Raw genomic sequence first — 20744 nt, 5'->3', positions numbered from 1 at the left:
TTCCGTACTCTAACACATGATCTTTCTTCAAAGAAAGTGCCAGACCAGATGACATGCCATGAGGCTACTGTTAATCCTGAATCCTTATCATTTCAGGCAATAACAGTGAGTCAATTTAGAAGCTTTGGTTCATCTTAAATAAACGCAAATGGAAAAGATACAAGTTTTTAACTCTTTTCCATTCTCTTGAGCTAAATATATTGTCAGTGACCAACAACACAACAAACAGAAAAAAAATTCAAACTTCCAAATGCGATTGTTCATCCAGGGAGGCAATGTCTACTCTCTCTGACCTCAACAAGTTGATTATTGTCCACTTAAGACCCTGACCTGATAATCTTCTCTATTTTGTATTTCTGAGGTTTCTCTTTTAAGGTGGTTAGGTGCTTTGATCTATTGAACTAACAAAAACTAATCTTACATATTAATCTCTTTTAAAAAGAACAGATTTGGGCTCTATTTTGAAAGCCAGTCTAAGGCTGGGCACAGTGGCTCATGCCCTAATCCTAGTCTTTTGGGAGGCCAAGGCAGCAGGATCACTTGAGCCCAAGAGTTTGAGACCCCATCTCTACAAAAAGTTTAAAAATTAGCTGGGCACATGCCTATAGTCCCAGCTACTCAGGAGGCTGAGGCAGGAGGATTGCTTGAGCCTAGAAGATGAGGCTTCAGTAAACCGTGATCACAACACTGACTGTACTCCAGCCTGGGTCAGTGAGACCCTGTCTCCAAAAATAAGAATAAAAATAAAAAATCAGTTTAAACAAAGAAACATGGACATTTGTGACTTTTCTCATATGAGGCACTCATATGAGGCACTTATACTTTAGCCAGGATCCAAAAACCTGTTCCATTGCATTTGTGTTATTATATGGAATTACTCTGTATTAAAGGTATAAACTTTTTTTAAAAAAGGAAAGTCAATACTATATGTATTTACCTCCTGCCATGTACAATTTGCACTGCAATATTTTAGCTTCTGAGACTAGTGAAACATTCATTTTTAAACAAAAGAACTTAATTGTTCTTTTAACATATATGACACATAGTGGAAAAGCAAGTCAACATCTATGATACTGATGCATAAGAAAAAGTATAGTATATCACAATGGATTTGGATGATTGTGCTTCATCTTCGTACATATATCTTCATGTCATTAAAAAAGCAAGACAATTGCTATCAGATAAACAAGTTTATTATAGATTTTTCATACACATTTTATGTACCTATTAAAATATTACAAAAAAGCTTATAATCTGATGGTAGTAGACTGATTGCTTACTTGAAAATATTAACTTCATACACATCAAAATACACCATCCTCAACTATATAATTGGACTGCAAAATGCTTGCTATGAAGTATGTAAAAAAATAAAGAAGCAGTTTATCATACCTTACAACCTTATAAAGGTTTGCTATCTAGTACAAAGATAACATTTATCTTACAACAAAAATTTGATAGTTTTAAAGGTTAGTATTGTGTAGGATATTTTCCAAAAGACTAAAGAGATAACTCAGGTAAAAAGTTAGAAATGTATAAAACACCATCAGACAGGTTTTTAAAAAACAACATATTACAAAATTAGACAATCATCCTTAAAAAAAAAACTTTTTGCATCAATTTCTTTTGTTCAAAATGACTGACTTAAGTATTTTTAAATATTTCAGAAACACTTCCTCAAAAATTTTCAAGATGGTAGCTTTCAGATGTTCCTTCAGTCCCAATGTTGCTCAGATAAATAAATCTCGTGAGAACTTACCACCCACCACAAGCTTTCTGGGGCATGCAACAGTGTCTTGTCTTCTTTTTTTTCTTTCTTTTTTTTTTTTTTACAGGCACAGAAACTCATCAATTTTATTTGGATAACAAAGGGTCTCCAAATTATATTGAAAAATAAATCCAAATTAATATCACTCTTGTAAAAAAGGTGAGCACACTTTTCACAAATGATTTATGTAAAAGAGAAGAAAATACACATAATTTTACATAATATCTTAAACTCTTTTATTCCCTACCATACACATTTTGTCTTTTGTTTTCTTTCAGTTTTCTACAATTTCCAACTTGTACCTGTGTTTAATACTGCTTTAGTGTGCTAAAGACATTAACTGATTGCTTTTCTAAATCTAAGGATTATATAGTTTTAGTATAAATATATATCACATATTTTCATAAAATTTTGACAAAACCAAATAAGCAAGCCTTGTTTTAAGTCTATGCTCCTGCCACTGTTTACAAAATCTGATTTAATGATCAAAAAACTATTGGTTGTTACTCTTCTGTTACAACAATCTTCCTTCTGAACTGCCACCCAGTTGTTACATAATAATAACAAGCAATAGAAAAACCAAAGAAATTATGTTAATCTTAGCTCTTCCTTTTGCAGTATCTTTTCTTCTTACACCCAGTGCTCAGAAATAGGCACTCCTCAACCAATGTTCACTGAATTCAACTGCTGAAATTGTAACAGTTAAATTATCAACACAACTCTTAATAAATAAACATTCCTTTGGGAAATTGTGGGAAATCAAAACACTTTTAAGTTTATACAAGTATTCATAAACACAAAATATTCTAGTTTATCCTAATGCCCTAGCTCTTATGAGTGCTATAGAGGCAATTAAAAAGGGAAAATTTCTTGAGTAGTTCACATAATGTGGAGAATTTGTTAAAATCGAAAAGCAGTCCAAAATTTTTAAAAGACATACTAAATATTAGCTATACTCACTATTACATGGTATACAGCAATTTAGTAATTCATAGTACCACATATTTTACTTTAAAAGCAGGTCTCATATTAAGGCCTGCTTTTCAAATTGCCACTAAAAAGAAAATATTCTCAATTTGTATATTTAAACCATTAATTTAGATAACATCTTTTAAAGTCTATAAATTTAACATAGCCAAGAGTTGGTATTTGAGAAAAAGGTTTCAGTACAGGGTGTGAACAATGAAAAATTATAAAGGCATGTAATAAAAATGTTCCATAAAAACAAAGATACCTCAAGCAGGTCCACCTATACCTCTAGTTTAGGTTAGAAACTAATTCAGTATTTTAAGAATCATATAATTTTAAACTTTGCACTAAGCCTAACCTTTTTAAAAAATGGTCAGGGCCAGGTGCAGTGCCTCAAGCCTGTAATCCCAGTGCTTTAGGAGGCTGAGGTGGGAGGACTGCTTGAGTCCAGGAGTTCGAGACTGCAGTGAGCTGTGATTACACCACTGCACTCCAGCCTGGAAAACAGAGCAAGAACCTGCCCATTAAAAAAACCAAACAAAAATGGGCAGGTGTGGTGTCTCATACCTGAAATCCCAACACTTTGGGAGGCCAAGACAGGAGGATTGCTTGAGCCCAGGAGTTTGAGGCCAGCCTGGAAGATACAGCGAGCCCCTGCCTCTATTACGTAAAAAAATAAAAATTTTTTTAAAAAGAGGTTTTCTTATGTGTACCTGAAGCAAAGTAGTAAGTATATCTTTTCTTCTCCAGGTTGTACAAGAGATGACCATAAACACAAAATTAAAACTCATCTTAGGATCATGGTCCATCCACGAAGCTACTTTAAACTTTGATGATTCCAAGCAAGGAGGCAATATTTGCTTATTCAAAAAGTACTGAATATTCAGATTAAGCAATATGCTAGATACTGTAACCATTTAAAAATACCAACACACGTGTATTAAAAAGACACTGGCAGGATGGGTGCGGTGGCTCATGCCTGTAATCCCAGCACTTTAGGAGGCCGAGGTGGGTGCATCACCTGAGGTCAGGAGTTCAAGACCAGCCTGGTCAAAATGGTGAAATGCTGTCTCTACTAAAAATACAAAAATTAGCTGGGCATGGTGCCACACACCTGTAATCCCAGCTACTTGGGAGGCTGAGGCAGGAGAATCACTTGAACCTGGGAGGCAGAGGTTGCAGTGAGCCAAGATGGTGCCATTACACTTCAGCCTGGGCAACAGAGCGAGACTCTGTCTTAAAAAAAAAAAAAAAAAAGGCACTGGCTTCAAATATACAATCTGGTAGAGAAACTAATACACGATTAGAGAACAAGTTTACCAGCCTATACCACAAAACACTCTCATGGGTGTCAATTCTGAATATAAGGTTTGAAATCTCTTAAGCTTTTAAAAATACACACAACATTTAAGGCTTATAAAAAGGTTTATTAAAATATTTTATAAAAATGATGCCATGTATCCTCCAGGTTAAGAAATGGTATCACTACTGTGAAGGTGAGTGGTTGTGGGGGAAAAAAAAAGAAAGAATGGCATCACATATCAGCTCCTGTAATATCATAATCCTATCGAGTATGGATTTGCAAAAATTTTCACTTTAGATGTGAGGTAATATGTTTTCTCCACACCCTGTCCTCACTTACCCGGTAAAAAGAATTTTACTCCTTTAAGATTAAAAAACAAGCATGCCTTCATTAAAAGAGATTAAAAGAAAAAAATCATCACGTCTTCTTGATTTATAAGTGGCCTCTAAGTCTTCCTTTTATTCTACTGCATTTACAAATTGTTCTTGAAGTTTCAGTTTAAAGTCCTCTCTGATTCCTTCCAGTAACTCTGGTTTAAAAATAACATCCAGTGCCGTCATTGCCAGAGCTTTGGCCGTCCGCAAAGTGTAGAACTGAGCTTCCTGTGACCCTAAAAGGTAGAGAAAATAAAATACCTCCTTACTTATTTAAGCTGTATTTAATTTCACAGGTTAGCTATCCATATCTCAACTGGCTCTCCAACTGCCCACCACAGTGCAGTATTTACTGAGGTGATGTTATGTAGTGAAATAGTAGGTTAAACAGAAAGGCAGCTACTACCAGAAGAAGAGTGTGTGTGCCAAAACAGTCACATCCAACAACACTTACCAGCAGCTTCAGTGTACTGTTCAGTATGATTCAAGGCATTAGATCCAATGTGAAAATATGGATGAATTCCAGGAACCACAAAAGTAACATTTCCAAAATCCGTAGATCCTTGGAAAACACAAAGTAAGAAAAGTCTATTTAAAGTATATGTGGTTAAGTATTCTTGAGTTATGAAGTCACAGTCCCTGTTAGAAGAGACCCAGAGAAGTGAGCTTCTTGGAGAGTTGTCCGTATGCTCATGCTTTCACGGGCTCACCTTCCACTGAGTCTGCCACCCACTCCCCTGTATCAGTCACATCTCTCACGAAGGTCACTGCAAACCTGCCCTCATCTTGTCTCACGGCTTTTACTGGCCCTCTTGGCCAGCACTCCACGCTGCCACCTACTCCCTTTCTTCTCTTCTGTGACACAGCACTTGCATAGCTTCCCTTCGGCCTCTCTGATGGCCCCTTCTTCTGTCTCTCTTGGGGATAGAGCCCTCTCTACCTGATGATGAAATATTAGTTACGGGAGACTCCATTCCAGGCCCCTTTCTCTTCTTACTGCATATTCTTTCCCAAGATTTTGTCCATATGTATTGCTTCAAATCACCACCAACTCAAATCTCTTTCCAGTCTCTGCTAAGTTCCATGCTCATACAACCAGTTGCCAGACTGGTATCTTCTCTTGGATGTCTTCAAGGTAGATCAAACTTAACATATCTAAAGTCAAACTCATGATCTTTCTCTTCTTCTACCTCCACTCCACCTATCAACAGTACCTGCCAAATATCTCAGAATCCTAACGCTCTTTGCATCACCATCACCAACACCTGTCCCCAGTCTATGCTATCATTATCTCTTGCCTGAACTAGAAGTTTCCTAATTGGTCTAGCAGCATCTACTCTATTTGCCGTCTTTTTTTTTTTTCAATCTTCATTCACCTTTCCAACCTGATCTCATACCACGTTCCCAATACTCTCGATGCCCTAGCCACTCTAGACACTCACCATGCTCTCCCCGTCACAGGACCCTTGCACATGCTATCCCTGCATCATCTCTATAACTCTTACTTAACCTTCAAATTCCATCTTAAGCATCATTTCCTCAGCAAAGCCTTACTTACTTCACCTTCCCATAAAGTGAAATTCCTCTAGCATAGGCTCTCACAGAGATGTATTACTCTCCTTTACAGTACTTTTTAATTTTCCATGTATTGGATGATTTGGTTCATGCTTATGTCAGAAACTAAATTATGAGGCTGTATAAGGCAAGAAGTAGTATTTGAAATGACTGTGCATCTAGCTTCTCACAGGATTGACACACAGACACTTGTTGAATAAATCACAGTAAAAACAAAGCCTTATGTTCACTCAATGAATATTTACTGAATGTTTATTACATGTCAAACACCATGCAGGCAAAGTGAGGCTACACAGTGAGTGGTAAGAGTATAAAGGAATATGTGACAAAGAGTAGCTAACATTTATCTGGAATACTACGTTCCAAACACAATCCTAAGTGCTTTGTATATATTCTCATTAACATTTAGAACAGTTTCCATTTTAAACATGAAGAAACCAAGGCTTATGGGTATTAAATAACATGCCGATAGTCTCACAGCTGCTAGTTATGTGGTAAATGCAGACTGAGGCCAGACTTTGAGGCATAGTAGCCTCTATAGAAGTACTGCTTCAGAAAATATTCACTAAGCACTTAACTGTGCCAGAAATGGCTCCAGATACTGAGGATGCACAGTGATGGGACATTAGTGAACAGGATGGAAAAAGCTTCTCTAGTGTTTAAAGAGTCTAAAGAGTCTGAGTGTAAAAACAAAACAAAACAAAAAAGGATGGACAAAAAAAAGCCTGTTGCATATTTTAAGATCTTACTTGTGGAACTAGACCCTACAGCCCACAAATCATACCAAAATCACAGCCACTTTATCCTACTGTTTTGTCCATTATATAAAACCCAAACCCGGGGTAGAGCAGGCCATGTGTCTTCCCTTCTATAGCTAGACTGCAGAAACCTGCTAGGGTAAAAGAACAGAACCATGCTGAGCTGAGCTCTCATGCTGTCCAGAAACAAAAGAAAACATGAAACTCTGATGTCCCTGGACAACTCCTCTCAGTGGCAATTCTCTCTCAATCCCTCAGCCCTACCAGCTCAATGCTCACTGTGTGCTACTTCCTAGAGGGAAAGTCTCTGAACTCCCTGATCTCCTTCCTAAACATTACATCTACTTCTCAAGTATCTTCCCCTAAAAACTATTTTCTTTTCCATATTTCCCTCAAGCTTGTATCCACTCTATTTTCCTTGAAAGCTACCTCTCTTGAAAAAAGAATAGTCTTCATTTGCTACTTCCACTATCTCAGCAGTCAATGCCCTGGGTAGAGAAGTGAGACCCAGCATCTGGTACCACTGGTCTTGTACTATTTTCTTCCAGACAATTCATGAATTTCTAATTACTAGAGTCCAGTGGACACTAGACCATATTCATCTTATTCAGTCTCTACAGCACCTGACATGATTTATGCCTCCTTCTCTTCTGTAAGTTTTCTTCTCCCTTGGCTTCCATGACTTCTCCTCTCTCCTGATTGTCTGGCTTTCTCTCTGACCACTCTGTTGACTGCCAATGTCTGATCTCTGGGAATCTTCTTCCTCTATGTATTTGGGCAACCTCATCGACATCTATGTCTTCTATTACCTTTCATATATGGACAACTCCTAAATCTCCAAACTAGACATCTTTCTGGGTTCTAGATTTAACAGGTACTGAACAGCTCCACTTAGAAATACTATAAGCACCTCAAGTTTAACATACTAATAATTTATAACAACCCCCTCTTACCCTAACCTGCTCTTTCTCTTGAACTCCTTATCTTAATGAATGACACTGATACCCCATTTTCACCACCAAGTCCTTTTGGGCCTACTTCATCAAACATCTATTTTTAAAACAGAAGATACATCTCTAACTTGCAAATGTATTAGTAATAATATGCTTTTAAAAGGAAAAAAAACTAACATAAATATGCTTATTTCAATTCTAGTTCTCTGTTGCTCCTCAGAAACTGAAAATGCCCCAGATAAGTACTTAGTAACCTGCTTATTGTGATGACTGAGAATGAATTAAAATTCTATATCCCACCTTAGCTACTTACTAAAAAATTAAAACTAACGAAACTTAAACACTAGAAAATATTTAGAATACAGACAAAAATGTAGGTTGACTATTTCTAAAATCAAGTCTGCTCGTTTGACATTCTACACTCACTTAACAGTCCATTAGTTTCTTTCCCCTAACCATAAAGTTTGTGAAAATATTAAAAACATCAGTAGTACCTCCCTACCTCCCAAACCATTAAATAAAACCAATTTAACCAAAGATGGTATTTCTCTTCCTCAAATAGCTCAATATATTAAAAAAACACTTAATTACCTGAAGGGCCATTCAACATTGTATCTTCTGAAATGAATTCTATCCCTAGCTTTCTTCCATTTTCCATATACGCTTTCCATAGGCTCTTATTGGGAAGAACATTGTAATAATCATGTGCTCCACCTTTAATTTCCACCTAATAAAAAATTGCAAAACAAATTTTGAAATAAAAAACTCAAATTCACTATCTAATTTTCAAACCAGTGATTGTTCTCTAATACGAAGAGGTTTTAAGAGAAGATACTTTTCCTTTCAGATATAAACACTCTCAAATCTCTTGCCTTAAAAAAGAAAAAAAAAAAGATTTATTTTCTATAACGAGAGTTCCTAGGACTCTATCTCTTTTATGTTATATATACACTAAACACCACAATGTCACCAAGCTCTATACTAGCTAGCAAGTGTCAACTTCAGTCACCTAGATAGGGTATGAGAAGGGCCCAGAAATTTTTATTTTATTTTTGAGATGGAGTCTCACTCTGTTGCCCAGGCTGGAGTGCAGTGGTGCGATCTCAGCTCACTGCAACCTCCGCCTCCCAGGTTCAAGTGATTCTCCTGCCTTAGCCTCCCAAGTAGCTGGGATTACAGGTGCCCGCCACCAAGCCCAGCTAATTGTTTTTGTATTTTAGTAGAGATGGGGTTTTGCCATGTTGGCCAGGCTGGTCTCAAACTCCTGACTTCAGGTGACCCGCCCGCCTCAGCCTCCCAAAGTGCTGGGATTACAGGTGTCAGCCACTGCACCCAGCCTAATTTTTATTTTAACCAGCACCTCAAAGTAATTCTGACATAGGTGACCCAAAAACCACACTCTGAGGAACACTGCTCTAGGATTCAGTCTCCAAAAAAAAGAAATTTAGCTTTACTAATATTCAATATGCAAACTGACACTGACATCACTGCCTGGTGTGAGAGGCAGAAAAGTACTCTGAGGGAAATGTAGAAGATCTGCAATGAGGAAGGGTGTGACAACAGTCCTCATTTATTAATTTCAGTATATAAAGATACAGAAGCAGCTTTTATGTGGCCAGTTAAGTGGATTTACAGATTCAGTTTTGATTAAATAAAAATTGGCAATATTCCCTCAAACCAATATTAGCAAAAGCCAGTCATAAAATGGCAGAGATGACATTTCTTTTATTCTTAGCAACATCTATGGTAGAAATTATGACAACCAAATCAGACCTTACAAGTCAGCCAAAATATAAGAAATCACTAAGAGATTATTTAAAATATAGATTTAGGCCAGGCAAGGTGGCTTACACCTGCAGTCCCAGAACTTTGGGAGGCCAAAGCACGAGGATCACTTGAGCCCAGGAGTTTGAGACCAGCCTAGGCAACACAGGGAGATCCTATCTCTACAAAAAACTTTAAAAGTAAATAAATTAAATATAGATTCAAATCCAATAACAACAAACCTTACCATAAGGGAATACTGTACACCTTGAGATATTGCCTAATGATAACAGTTCACATGCGTATGTATTTCACAAATAAATATTTATAATTATAAATAAATAAGGGAATAAATATTTAGTTTTTACTGCCCTCGGCTATGGATACTTCATAGTTTTCATTCACTATATCTATACCCATCTTCTCTAGTGGCATATGAGAATACATCTTTGCTCCTACATCTGTCCATATGTTTATCGATTAACTACGACACAACAAGAGCTTCTATATTCTTATCTTTGCTGACTATATTCCCTAAGAACTATCAGTCTCTGTCTTTCCCATGCATATCTGAAAGTATGATCACCCTTCAAAGCTCAGTTCAGGTCTACAGTCTTCCACAAAACCTTCCTCCAAGGTTAACAGACCCAGACCACTCTTTCCTACCTCTGATCCTCACGACACATTCCACACTACTCTCAGAACACGTAACATATGCTTTCTGAGAATTACTGCTACTGTGAGATACTGATACTACGTGAATCAATCACACATCTCTAGACTAATAAGAACAGAAAAAAATAAGGTAATACAAATCAAGGCTGGGCTCTAAACCCTTCAGAAACATTATCGCATTTAATTCTCACAAGAATTCTAACATAGATTGTTATTATCTCCATTTTTGAAGCAAGAAAATGGAGGGCCAAAGACACTAAACATTTCTAAAGGTTGCAGAATTAGCTAGGCTGAGAGTTATGGGTCAAGATCTTGTCTCTCCAACTAGACTACAGGCTCCCTCTAGGGCAAGATTCTTATCTTGTGTAATTCTAAAACTCACTCCACTTTACACAGTACATGATTGGTATTTAAATACTGCTAACTTTATGGTTCAAATCAACAAAACCAGTCAGCGTGGTGGCTCACACCTGTAATTCCAGCACTTTGGGAGGCTGAGGTGGGTGGATCATGAGGTCAGGAGTTCGAGACCAGCCTGGCCAACATGGTGAAACCTCGTCTCTACTAAAGATACAAAAAAATAGCCGGGTGTGGAGGCAGGCGCCTGTAATCCCAACTACTCAGGAGGCTGAGGCAGGAGAATTGTTTGAACCTGGGAGGCGGAGGTTGCAGTGAGCTGAGATCGCGCCATTGCACTCCAGCCTGGGTGACAGGGCAAGACTCCACCTCAAAAAAAAAAAAAAAAAAAAAATTAGCCGGGTGTGGTGCCAAGTGCCTGTAGTCCCAGCTACTTGTAAGGCTGAGGCACGAGAATCGCTTGAACCCAGGAGGCGGAGGAGGTTGCATTGAGCCAAAATTGCACCACTGCGCTCCAGCCTGGGCAACAGAGCAAGACTCTGTCTCAAAAACAAACAAACAGAAACAAATCAATAAAACCTCTTAACTAACTTCTGTGTCTATTTTATCTTCCATTCCAGCAAGCCATAGTATTTATATCACTACTATACACACCCTAACTTCAAAAATAGCTTTCGCTGGCTGGGCGAGATGGTTCATGCCTATAATCCCAGCACTTTAGAAGGCCGAGGTGGGTGGATCACTTGAGCTCAGGAGTTTGAGACCAGCCTGGGCAATATGGCGAGGCCCTGTCTCCACAAAAAGATACAAAAAATTAGCCGGGTGTGGGGGTGCGTGCCTGTAGTCCCAGCTACTTAGTGGGCTGAGGTGGGAGGCAGAGGTGAGAGGATTGCTTCAGCCTGGAAGGCGGAGGTTGTAGTGAGCTAAGATCGTGCCACTGCACTCCAGCCTGGGCAATAGAGCAAGACCCTGTCCCCTCACCAAAAAAAAAAAAAAAAAAAAAGTTTTTGCTGATTTTGCCATAAACTTTCCTTGATAGAAACTACATATAGCAATTCTAAAAGTATAACTGCTGACAAGGAAGAATATAACTTGTAAAAAGGCAGGAATTCTAGCATAGAAGTATCAGAATTATTCTAATTACTATATAAGTAAGATGATCTGTCATCTTCCCTATTGCAAGCACTGAGGAATGAAATGTGTAAAAATTAAAGACTTTCACATTAACTATTCAGCCAATTCATTTTGCATATTCAACATGTCACCAAATAAGAAAGTCAAGTTAGGTTTCAATCTAACAGCGCTAGCCCACATATATACCTCTGATTGTAACTTAGATTAACTTTTAAAAGTTCTTACTGTGCACCCTGAAGCCAAAGCTGCAGCTCTGAAGCAATCTTCTGCCTTTTTGGTCAAAACTTGAAGTTCTTTCATTGAGGGTGCACGGAAGTAATAGATTAATTCAGAATAAGAGGGAATAATATTGGGTTTTACACCACCATTTTTTATTATACCTATAAAAAGAACCAAATTACTAGAATTAAGCTTGGTGACCATTTCTTTAAGCTTAAATACACTCATTAAGTTTTCCAGCCAATGTGTTCATAAAGAAAAATAATTTAAACTTACTAGCTCCACCAATATACCAATCAAAGATTTTGTTATGTTGTACAACTGAAATTTCTATACGTAGGGTGATATTTTTTGGCTGATAAGAAAAAATAATTATCCATATGCACTTCATTCAAAAGAATTTATATAATGTTAAGAAATTATGATCCAGACTACAATGAAACTTAGAAATTATATAACCACAAAAAAATTTAGTAACATCTTAAGCTTTCTGGAAAAGATTTTACCATACCTCAACAATGGTATGAGGTTCTATAATTACCCTCATACCTCAGGAATCCCATGAACATTTTAAATGGCATTTAGCTCTAGGAAAAATAATTTTCATGCCAAGAAAAAACCAACGCAGGTCAAAGATCACTAAGTATTATCAACTGTCAAAACAAATGCATTTATTTGGAATTATAAAGAATTAAGATTTATTCATTCAAAGTAATAACTAAAATAGATACAAAAAATCCAATGTCATATGACCTACTTTAAAAAAATATTTCTACACATTCCTGTTTGTTCCTTTTAAAGAAACTAAAGCAGGAAAACTGGTAAAAGTACAATCACAAATTGACCTCAGGCTATAGCAAAATCAGGTAAAGAATAGATATTAAAATATAACAATTTCCTAAATCATAAGGAAATAAATTAAAAAACAAATGTGTGCCTTCAAGAAAGTGCTTTATGACTGTATTTATATTATGGTGATATATATATATAATTTTAAAAGACATTATTCAGGACCAGGTTTGGTGGCTCACACCTGTAATCCCAGCACTTTGGGAGGCTGAGGTGGGCAGATCACTTGAAGCCAGGAGTTTGAGACCAGCCTGGCCAACATAGCAAGACCCCGTCTCTGCAAAAAATGCAAATATTAGCTGGGTTTGGTGGTGCTTGCCTGCCTGTAATCCCAGCTATTTGGGAGGCTGAAGCAGGAGGATCACTTGAACCCAGGAAGCAGAAGTTGCAGTGAGCCAAGATTGCACCACTGCACTCCAGCCCAGGCAACAGAGCAAGACTGTCTCAAAAACAAAAAATCACACAAAAAGATATTACTCAGGACTAACAGCACTTAGGTAAAACTAACAGTTATTATATCTTTTTTTTAATTGACAAAATTTGGTTATCATTAAGAAATAATGAGGACAACTGGAAAATCAAGATCCAATTTTCAAACACCCACCAAAAGAACACAGCTCCTTACATAAAACCTTTATCTTTGATACTCAAAGATGACATTCCATATATGTACAATAATCAAAACTGTCTTTCTACCCCTATATAGACAAACATCTTAGTATCCTGTCACATGAATTTCTGAAAATATGCTTAAAAATCAGAATATTCATATGAAGTACAAAAATATTTCCAAAATTTTAAAAATTGAATATTAAATAATTATACTGCACTGAACTATAGTAAGCACCATCTATTATAGAAGGTATTTGACATTCATACCATGAACTCTCCAGGTTGGTTTCATTTGCTGTCTGAACACAGATAGATTGTTATAGGCCAGCACAGCAGCATCTAATGCATTTAATCCTTCCCAGGGATAAGAAGCAGAATGAGATGCTTTTCCGTAGTATTTCACAGTCACACTAGGAAATAAAAAATCATTTGAAATTACTTTTGTTATTATTGCTAAAGTAAGAAAATCCAGGTAGTCAGAATTACCCAACTACTATTCAAAATTAATTCACGTTGCTGGACTTTTGATTTGCAAATTTTTTGTAGTAATAACACTGCAATTTATTTATGTTAGTTATAGTTTATTATTAGGTAACATAGTGCTTGACACAAAGAAAGCATTCCCAAAAAAGAGAGAAAAAGAGAACAGATTAAATGTATACACAATCTAATGCAAACATGCAATATGGTATCAGGTGCTGAAATTACAAAAAAAAAAAAAAATGGATCCTGTATGTTTTTACACAGCACTGTGATGATTCTGTATCGAAAGTCTGCAAAAAATCAGAAATTCTGTCTTAAGAGGTGGAAGGTCAGGAAACACAGAAAGGAGTTACTATTTGAAGTGGGTTAAGACAACCTCTGAAAATCAGATTATATTCAACGTTATCACAAGATACCCTAGTATTAAAGCAGTTGTTCCTGACCAATATCCAATATTTTATTAATGTTCCAAAATGCCTACATCACTAATATTTTACATTTTTATAAATGGTTACTCCGCTTACAAATAGTTCTCACACCAGTCTAACTGCTCTAATACAATTAAAAAAAAAAAAAGATTAAAGAAAGGATTGGGTGTTGAATAGTTACTTATAAAGCTCTGTGATTGACATGCTTAGATAACACTTTTTAAACCTGATTAATAGTACCCACATTTAGGTGATTAGAAAACCAATCTGGACTTATTTTAATGGGTTAGATTCAGGAGTCCTTAGAATGCTTATGATATTTCTTCTCAACTGATTCCAGACATTCTATTAGCAGGACAAAAATCAAGTAAAAACATCAAACATGTATTAGATTTCAGGATACTGTATTGTTATTTTCTTGATATATATCTTATCACCATGACCTTGAAATGAATTTTTTTTTTGATACTCATCTTGCTCTGTCACCCTGGCTGGAGTGCAGTGTCGTGATCACAGCTCACTGCAGTCTCCACCTCCCTAGTTCAAGCAATCCTCCTCTGCCTCAGCCTCCCACAGATGAATAGCTGAGACCACAGGAGTGCTCCATGCCCAGTTATTTTTTTATTTTTTTTGTAGAGGCAGGGCTTCACCATGTTGCCCAGGCTGGTCATGAACTCCTGGGCTCAAGAGACTCTCCTGCCTTTATGTCCCTAAGTGCTGTGATTACAGGTGTGAGCCACCTGGCCTGGCAAAACTGGAATTTTATCACAACTGGTGATAAATATTATAAAAACGAAAAGGATTATATGGAATTATTTTCAAGACATACTATTTAATTTTAAAAAGCCAGAACAATATAGAGTGGAATACTTGAGGAAAACCTTCTTTCACAATTTAATTTATACAGGATTCTATTTATGTCCCATAAGTACACCAAAAACACTCTGAAAAGGATACATACCTCTAGAAAAAGGACTGGATTTGGGAAAGGTGGTCAGCAGGATTGCTTTATCTTATTCATTAGAAATCTGTGGTTGGGCCCAGTGGCTCATGCCTGTAATTCCAGCACTTTGGGAGGCCAAATCGGGTGGATCACTTGAGGTCAGGAGTTCAAGACCAGCCTGGCCAACATGGTGACCCTGTCTCTACTAAAAATACAAAAATTAGCTGGGTGTGGTGGTGCTCGCCTGTAATCCCAGGTCCATGGGAGGCTGAGGCAGGAGAATCCCTTGAACCCAGAGGTGGAGGCTGCAGTGAGCTGAGATTGCGCCACTGTACTCTAGCCTGGGTGACAAAGCCAGATTCTCTCGAAAAAAAAAAAAAAAAAGAATTTTTAAGAAAAGTGGATTAGTAATTAAAAAAAAAAAAAATGAATTCTTGATCTTGTTCTTTTTTTTTTTTTTTTTTTGAGATGGAGTTTCACTTGTCGGGTGGCCAGGCTGGAGTGCAATGGCACGATCTCGGCTCACTGCAACCTCTGCCTCCCAGGTTCAAGCAATTCTCCTGGCTCAGCCTCCCGAGTAGCTGGGATTACAGGTGCCCACCACCAAGCCTGGCTAATTTTTGTATTTTTAGTAGAGATGGGGTTTTGCCAAGTTGGCCAGGCTGGTCTCAAACTCCTAACCTCAGGTGATCCACCTGCCTTGGCCTCCCGAAGTGCTGGGATTACAGGTGTGAGCCACTGCACCTGACCTCTCTTTTCTATCTTAAAAGATGACCAATGAAGGCCAGGTGTGATGGCTCATGCCTGTAACCCCAGCACTTTGGGAGGCCAAGGTGGGTGAATCACTTGAGGTTAGGAGTTCAAGACCAGCCTGACCAACACGGTGAAACCCCATCTCTACTAAAAATATGAAAATTAACTGGGCGTGGTGGCGCACGCCTGTAATCCCAGCTACTCAGGAGGCTGAGGAAGGAGAATCACTTGAACCTGGGATGTGGAGGTTGCAGTGAGCCAAGATCGTGCCACTGCACTCTGGTCTAAGCAATTGAGTGAGACTCAGTCTCCAAAAAAAAAAAAAAAAAAAAAAAAAGAGATGATCAATGAGAAAGCTAAGAAGGCGCAGACACTAAGAGAAGGCCTGGGGTCAAGTGCGCTGACTTCAGAACCAAGACCAGGAAGCCTAACCTTAAGTCCCAGAAGGGTAATGAGCTGCAGAGCCTGCCTGCATATGCAGGCTCCTTCTAGTCAAAGGCAAGGGCAGAGATTTCTAATCCCTAGTGTTTTCTAGAGATGGACTGGACTAGTTTACCACCACCCTTGAAATCAAAGTTCAAAGATTCCTCCTACTGTCACAGTACCAATTCCCAGTGATAAGAAGGAAGATACCCTAATAGTTAAAATGATCACCCTTTGAAAACAGGGCCTGGTAAGGTGCTAAGAGGTGGGATACCCGGGTACAATCTAGAAGCACTGCTGTGATGGTTCTGCTATCACTCCCTAGGTACCGAGCTACTTCTGAGGAAAACACAGAGTTTTGCTGAAGCAACTGAGCACTGGCTCCTTGTGCCTGGACCATTAACTACTATGGTTACTACTATGGTTGCAATTTCTGGTATAAAAAATCCAAACCACTTCAATGATGTGTGCTCCTAGGTACTAAAAAGTGAGTTCTTCAACATAAAGAAAGACAAATACAAGGTTTCAGCACCAGACAAATCGGAAAAGCACAGAATGAGAAGTTCCACAAAAATCATAGCTACTCATGTTTCATATTCTCTCTCAGGACATAATTTATCCTCTCTGCAAAGAACTCAAATTAAAGTAAATAAAATGGATAAGTGTATTTTCTTCCCATATCTAACAGAACGATCTCTTGCAAATCTATTCGGCTGCAAAGACAATTTCACATCAAAGGAGAGATGTTTTCCAGACACCAGATTATTGACAGTTCAAAAGAGAACTTAATTGTCAACATGTTTGTTATTCCTATGGTTTCTAAGTGCTACTATTTTAATACTCCAATTATGAACACCATAATGAATGTCAATTAGAAGAGGCTTGCCAAATGTCATTGTCTTTCAATTTACTTCTTAAATGTACAAATGTGGAGTTTTCGTCTCTGGTTTAGACATAAAAGTATTCTATAGCCTGTGTTCCCCTAAGAAGTTTATCTTCAACTTGATTACTCACTCATGTTCAGCCATATCTGGTAGATAAGCAGCATTCTCTTGTGATGGATGGGCCATAAAAACAACATCAAGATTTGTAAAAGCCCCTGCTTCAATTAAATCAATTTTGCCACCACCATCTTCTTCTGCAGGGGTTCCCAGGACAATTACCTAGAAGGAAATACTCATGTCAGGGAAAAACACAAAATCCTCATAGGAATATATCAAACAGGTTCACCTGCATATGTATTCACAATCTACATTAAAGTCCTTAACCTATTAAGAGAGGTTTTGTTCTATGACGCTTACGCAGTGGGCATCAACAAATGGTGCTAAATTAATCACAAAATGTACACTGTTATACCAACTTGGTGCAAAGTATGTACTAAAGACACTATAAAAAGCTTTTCCCAATTTTACAAGTCAACTAATTGCAAAGATAAAAAAAAAAATACTACAAGTTTAGTTCCTCAAAATTTGTTAGGATTTGTTTCAAAAAGCTTCCTTTCGATTAAGCCTTTCAGTGTATGTATATAATTATTCTTAACTACTTTACGAGTCAGGAACTGTTAACTTACTACTTATCCTCACAACAACCCTGTGAGGTAGGTGGGCGATCTCTATCATCATTTTACAGGGGGTGTTTTTGAGGAATTGAGTGAAGTGTCTTGCCCCAGGTCACAGAGCAAGTCTTCAGGCAGAATTAGGATTAGATGTCCTGATCTTCTGGCCTAAACTCTGATTCCTCACTGGGCTACCTACTTTAAAAGTCTGAACTCATTAATCCTTTATGAAGAACATTAAACAAGTCTTAATGCCACAGTTAGAAACAGCCAACTATTACACAAACTTACTAATTCGATTCCACCAGTTCAACCAGGCAGATTTATTGGTCACCAAACACCTAATTAAACAAAAGAGAACTTTACAGAATAAACATTTTACTTTGATATTTAAGCTTAACTTCTTCAAACAATTTTAAAAATCAAAATAAACAACTAATATATTTTCAAGATCATGTATAAGAACACAATGAAACAAGCTGGAAAAGTCTTGGCTTGCAAAGGAAATCAACTTAAATTCCATTTTTAGATAATTAATAACTTAACCTTGCTAAAACTGAGAACAACCATTTGAATAGAAGTGTGGGCCGGGAGCGGTGACTCATGCCTGTAATCCTAGCACTGTGGGAGGCCGAGGTGGGCGACTCACCCGAGGTCCGGAGTTCGATACCAGCCTGGCCAACATGGCGAAATCCTGTCTCTACTAACAAATGCAAAAATTAGCTGGGCATGGTGGCACGCACCTGTAATCCCAGCTCAGGAGGCTGAGGCACGAGGATCGCTTGAACCCGGGAGGCGGAGGTTGTGGTGAGCCGAGATAGCACCACTGCATTCGGCCTGGGCGACAGAATGAGACTCTGTCTCAAAAAAAAAAAAAAAATGTACATTTCTCAAAGTTTAGCTTTTTTTGGCGGTTCTACAGTGCTCAAACTCTGACATGAAGCCGCTGCCTTTTTTTTTTTTTTTTAAGAGGGGGCCTCGCTCTGTTGCCCAGGATGGAGTGCTGCGGCGCGATGTCGGCTCACTGCAACCTCTGCCTCCTGGGTTCAAGAGATTCTCCTGCCTCAGCCTCCTGAGTAGCTGGGATTACACGCGTGAGCCACCACACCCAGCTAATTTTTTTTTTTTCTTTTTGGTATTTTAGTAGAGACAGGGGTTTCACCATGTTGGCCAGGCGGGTCTCGAACTCCAGACCTCAACTGATCCGCCCACCGCTCTTCATTCTTAACCCTTAACTCATTAAATACGATATGTCTCTCGCTGACTACTCAGAACCTTTCAAAAACGTGGTTGAAGCGAAATCTCTCCAGTGTTTTGTGACACGGCAAAGCATGCTTCCCCCAACCCAAACAAAAACCGAACAAATGCAAAAACGAGCCCCCAGAGACAGAAAAAAGAAGGCAGCTAAAGTGAAAAAGCCACAAAAGATGTAGTGTTAGGATAAAAGAGGAAGGTTACTGACACTGTGGGAAATGAGCTAAAGAGTATGAAAATAAAACATTTGTTTTCCCCTTAATCTGAATGACGATTGAATCTTAGCTCATAGTGTAGAATATACCATCTGGAAAAGCAGAGTAACACAGGATTAAACTTGCCCTACGACAAACATAAACGACATTTCCCCGTTTAAGGAGTCGAGGTATTTCTTAAAATCATAAAACAAAAAAATTAACACTTAAGGATGAACTCATCTATGTATAATGCTCATTCACTTCCCCTTTATTTGTATACTTCTAGGGGTTTGGTGGTTCTAGCGACTGAAAATTCCTATCCAAATACCAATGACTTGAATCACAACATTTTCTAGGACTGCCACAAACAAAAGATTTATTTGGAGACTAATAAAAAGGGGCCGTATGATTCCCTACAAAAAGTTATTTCCTCCTGAGATTGATGACACAACCTTGTCAGCAAATTGCTGTTGCCTCTCAGTTACCAAAAATAACCCGTAACAAACACCAGGCTTGGGTGTAAGTTCTTTCCTAAGGGAACAACTCAGCAGAGCTGTTTATAACTAGAGAGGAGGAAACAATAATCTGCAAGATGTCGCCAGGTCGGCAACGCGAACTGACTTTGACGGGGGTTCAGTTCTGCTCCTGCGCCGAGGCGAGGCCCGCAGGTTTAGCGCGGTCCCGCACACACCTGCCCCGGGCGGGAGGGCACCAAGGCGCGCGGGGCGCACGAGAGTCCCGCCCGACCCGGGCATTCGGACAGCGTCCCGCACCCGGGCCCCACCTCACCTTCACTGGCGGAGGCGGCCTGGGGAGGCCCTCTAAGGCCCCCCTCACGCCCAGCGCGGCCGCCGCCCCGACCTCGGCAATGAGGTTGTGGCCGCAAGCGTGGCCGATGCCGGGCAGCGCGTCGTACTCGCAGAGGAAGCCCAGGTGCAGCGGGCGTGGCGTGGCGCTCGGCGCCCGGGCCTCCGGCGGCTCCCACTCGGCGCGGAAGGCCGTGGGCAGCTGGTAGTGCGGCTGCACTGCCCAGGAGGCCGCGGGCGGCTCCCGCTCGAAGAAGTGCGTCAGCACGCGGTGGGCATGGTGCTCCTCGTAGGCCAGCTCGGGCTGGCTCCAGATCGCGCGGCTCAGGGCCCCCAGCCGCTCGGCCGCCTCGTCTATGCACTCCGCCGCGCGCAGCTTCAGTAGCTCCAACTCGGAGCGGCCATCGCATGCGCCCCCTTCCACGGGCCGCTCCCCTCCGGGCCTCATGCTGCCTAAGCCCGCTGCTCTCGGCGCCCTCTCGCTCTCTGGCTCGGCCGCTGGTAGCGACCGCCCGCGCACGCGCCCAGCGGCCTCCAGGACCCCGGCGGAGCGCGCACGCCGGCCACACGGCTCCCAGGGCGCCGCCCCCAG

The 20744-nt window shown here is 39.4% G+C and overlaps 1 protein-coding gene across 4 annotated transcripts; it reads right to left on the bottom strand.

Moving 5' to 3' along the window:
• Nucleotides 1-1177: 1177 nt before the first annotated feature.
• On the bottom strand, nt 1178-20743 carry PM20D2 (peptidase M20 domain containing 2). 4 transcript variants are annotated; one of them, XR_008526278.2, is made up of 8 exons: nt 20136-20695; nt 17355-17503; nt 13578-13720; nt 11856-12010; nt 8292-8427; nt 4869-4976; nt 4380-4650; nt 1178-3973 (listed from the first exon to the last, which is right to left on the bottom strand). XR_008526278.2 is itself a non-coding variant. In XM_024248160.3 (7 exons), exons 1-7 carry the CDS (start codon nt 20598-20600, stop codon nt 4499-4501), a joined length of 1308 nt encoding a protein of 435 aa, XP_024103928.1. In that variant the 5' UTR covers nt 20601-20743; the 3' UTR covers nt 1178-4498. The 4 variants fall into 4 exon arrangements, 2 of the variants coding, with proteins under 2 accessions (XP_024103928.1, XP_063580969.1); XR_008526279.2 differs by having other exon boundaries at nt 1178-3969; XM_024248160.3 differs by having other exon boundaries at nt 1178-4650; nt 20136-20743.
• Between the last annotated feature and the right edge of the window lies 1 nt (nt 20744).

Source organism: Pongo abelii, chromosome 5 (genome assembly GCF_028885655.2).
Source record: "Pongo abelii isolate AG06213 chromosome 5, NHGRI_mPonAbe1-v2.0_pri, whole genome shotgun sequence".
Classification (NCBI taxonomy): Eukaryota; Metazoa; Chordata; class Mammalia; order Primates; family Hominidae; genus Pongo; species Pongo abelii.
Note: the sequence above shows the minus strand (reverse complement) of the source record. Positions and strands in the feature narration are given on the sequence as shown.

Bases quoted from the DNA above. Each gene is read 5' to 3' on its own strand.
- PM20D2 (XM_024248160.3), bottom strand. From the start codon at position 20,600: ATGAGGCCCGGAGGGGAGCGGCCCGTGGAAGGGGGCGCATGCGATGGC. The intron at 17,504-20,135 runs GTGAGGTGGGGC...ATTTCCTTCTAG, and splicing joins GGCCGCCTCCGCCAGTGAAG to GTAATTGTCCTGGGAACCCC. The intron at 13,721-17,354 runs GTGAGTAATCAA...TTTATTTCCTAG, and splicing joins CCAGATATGGCTGAACATGA to TGTGACTGTGAAATACTACG.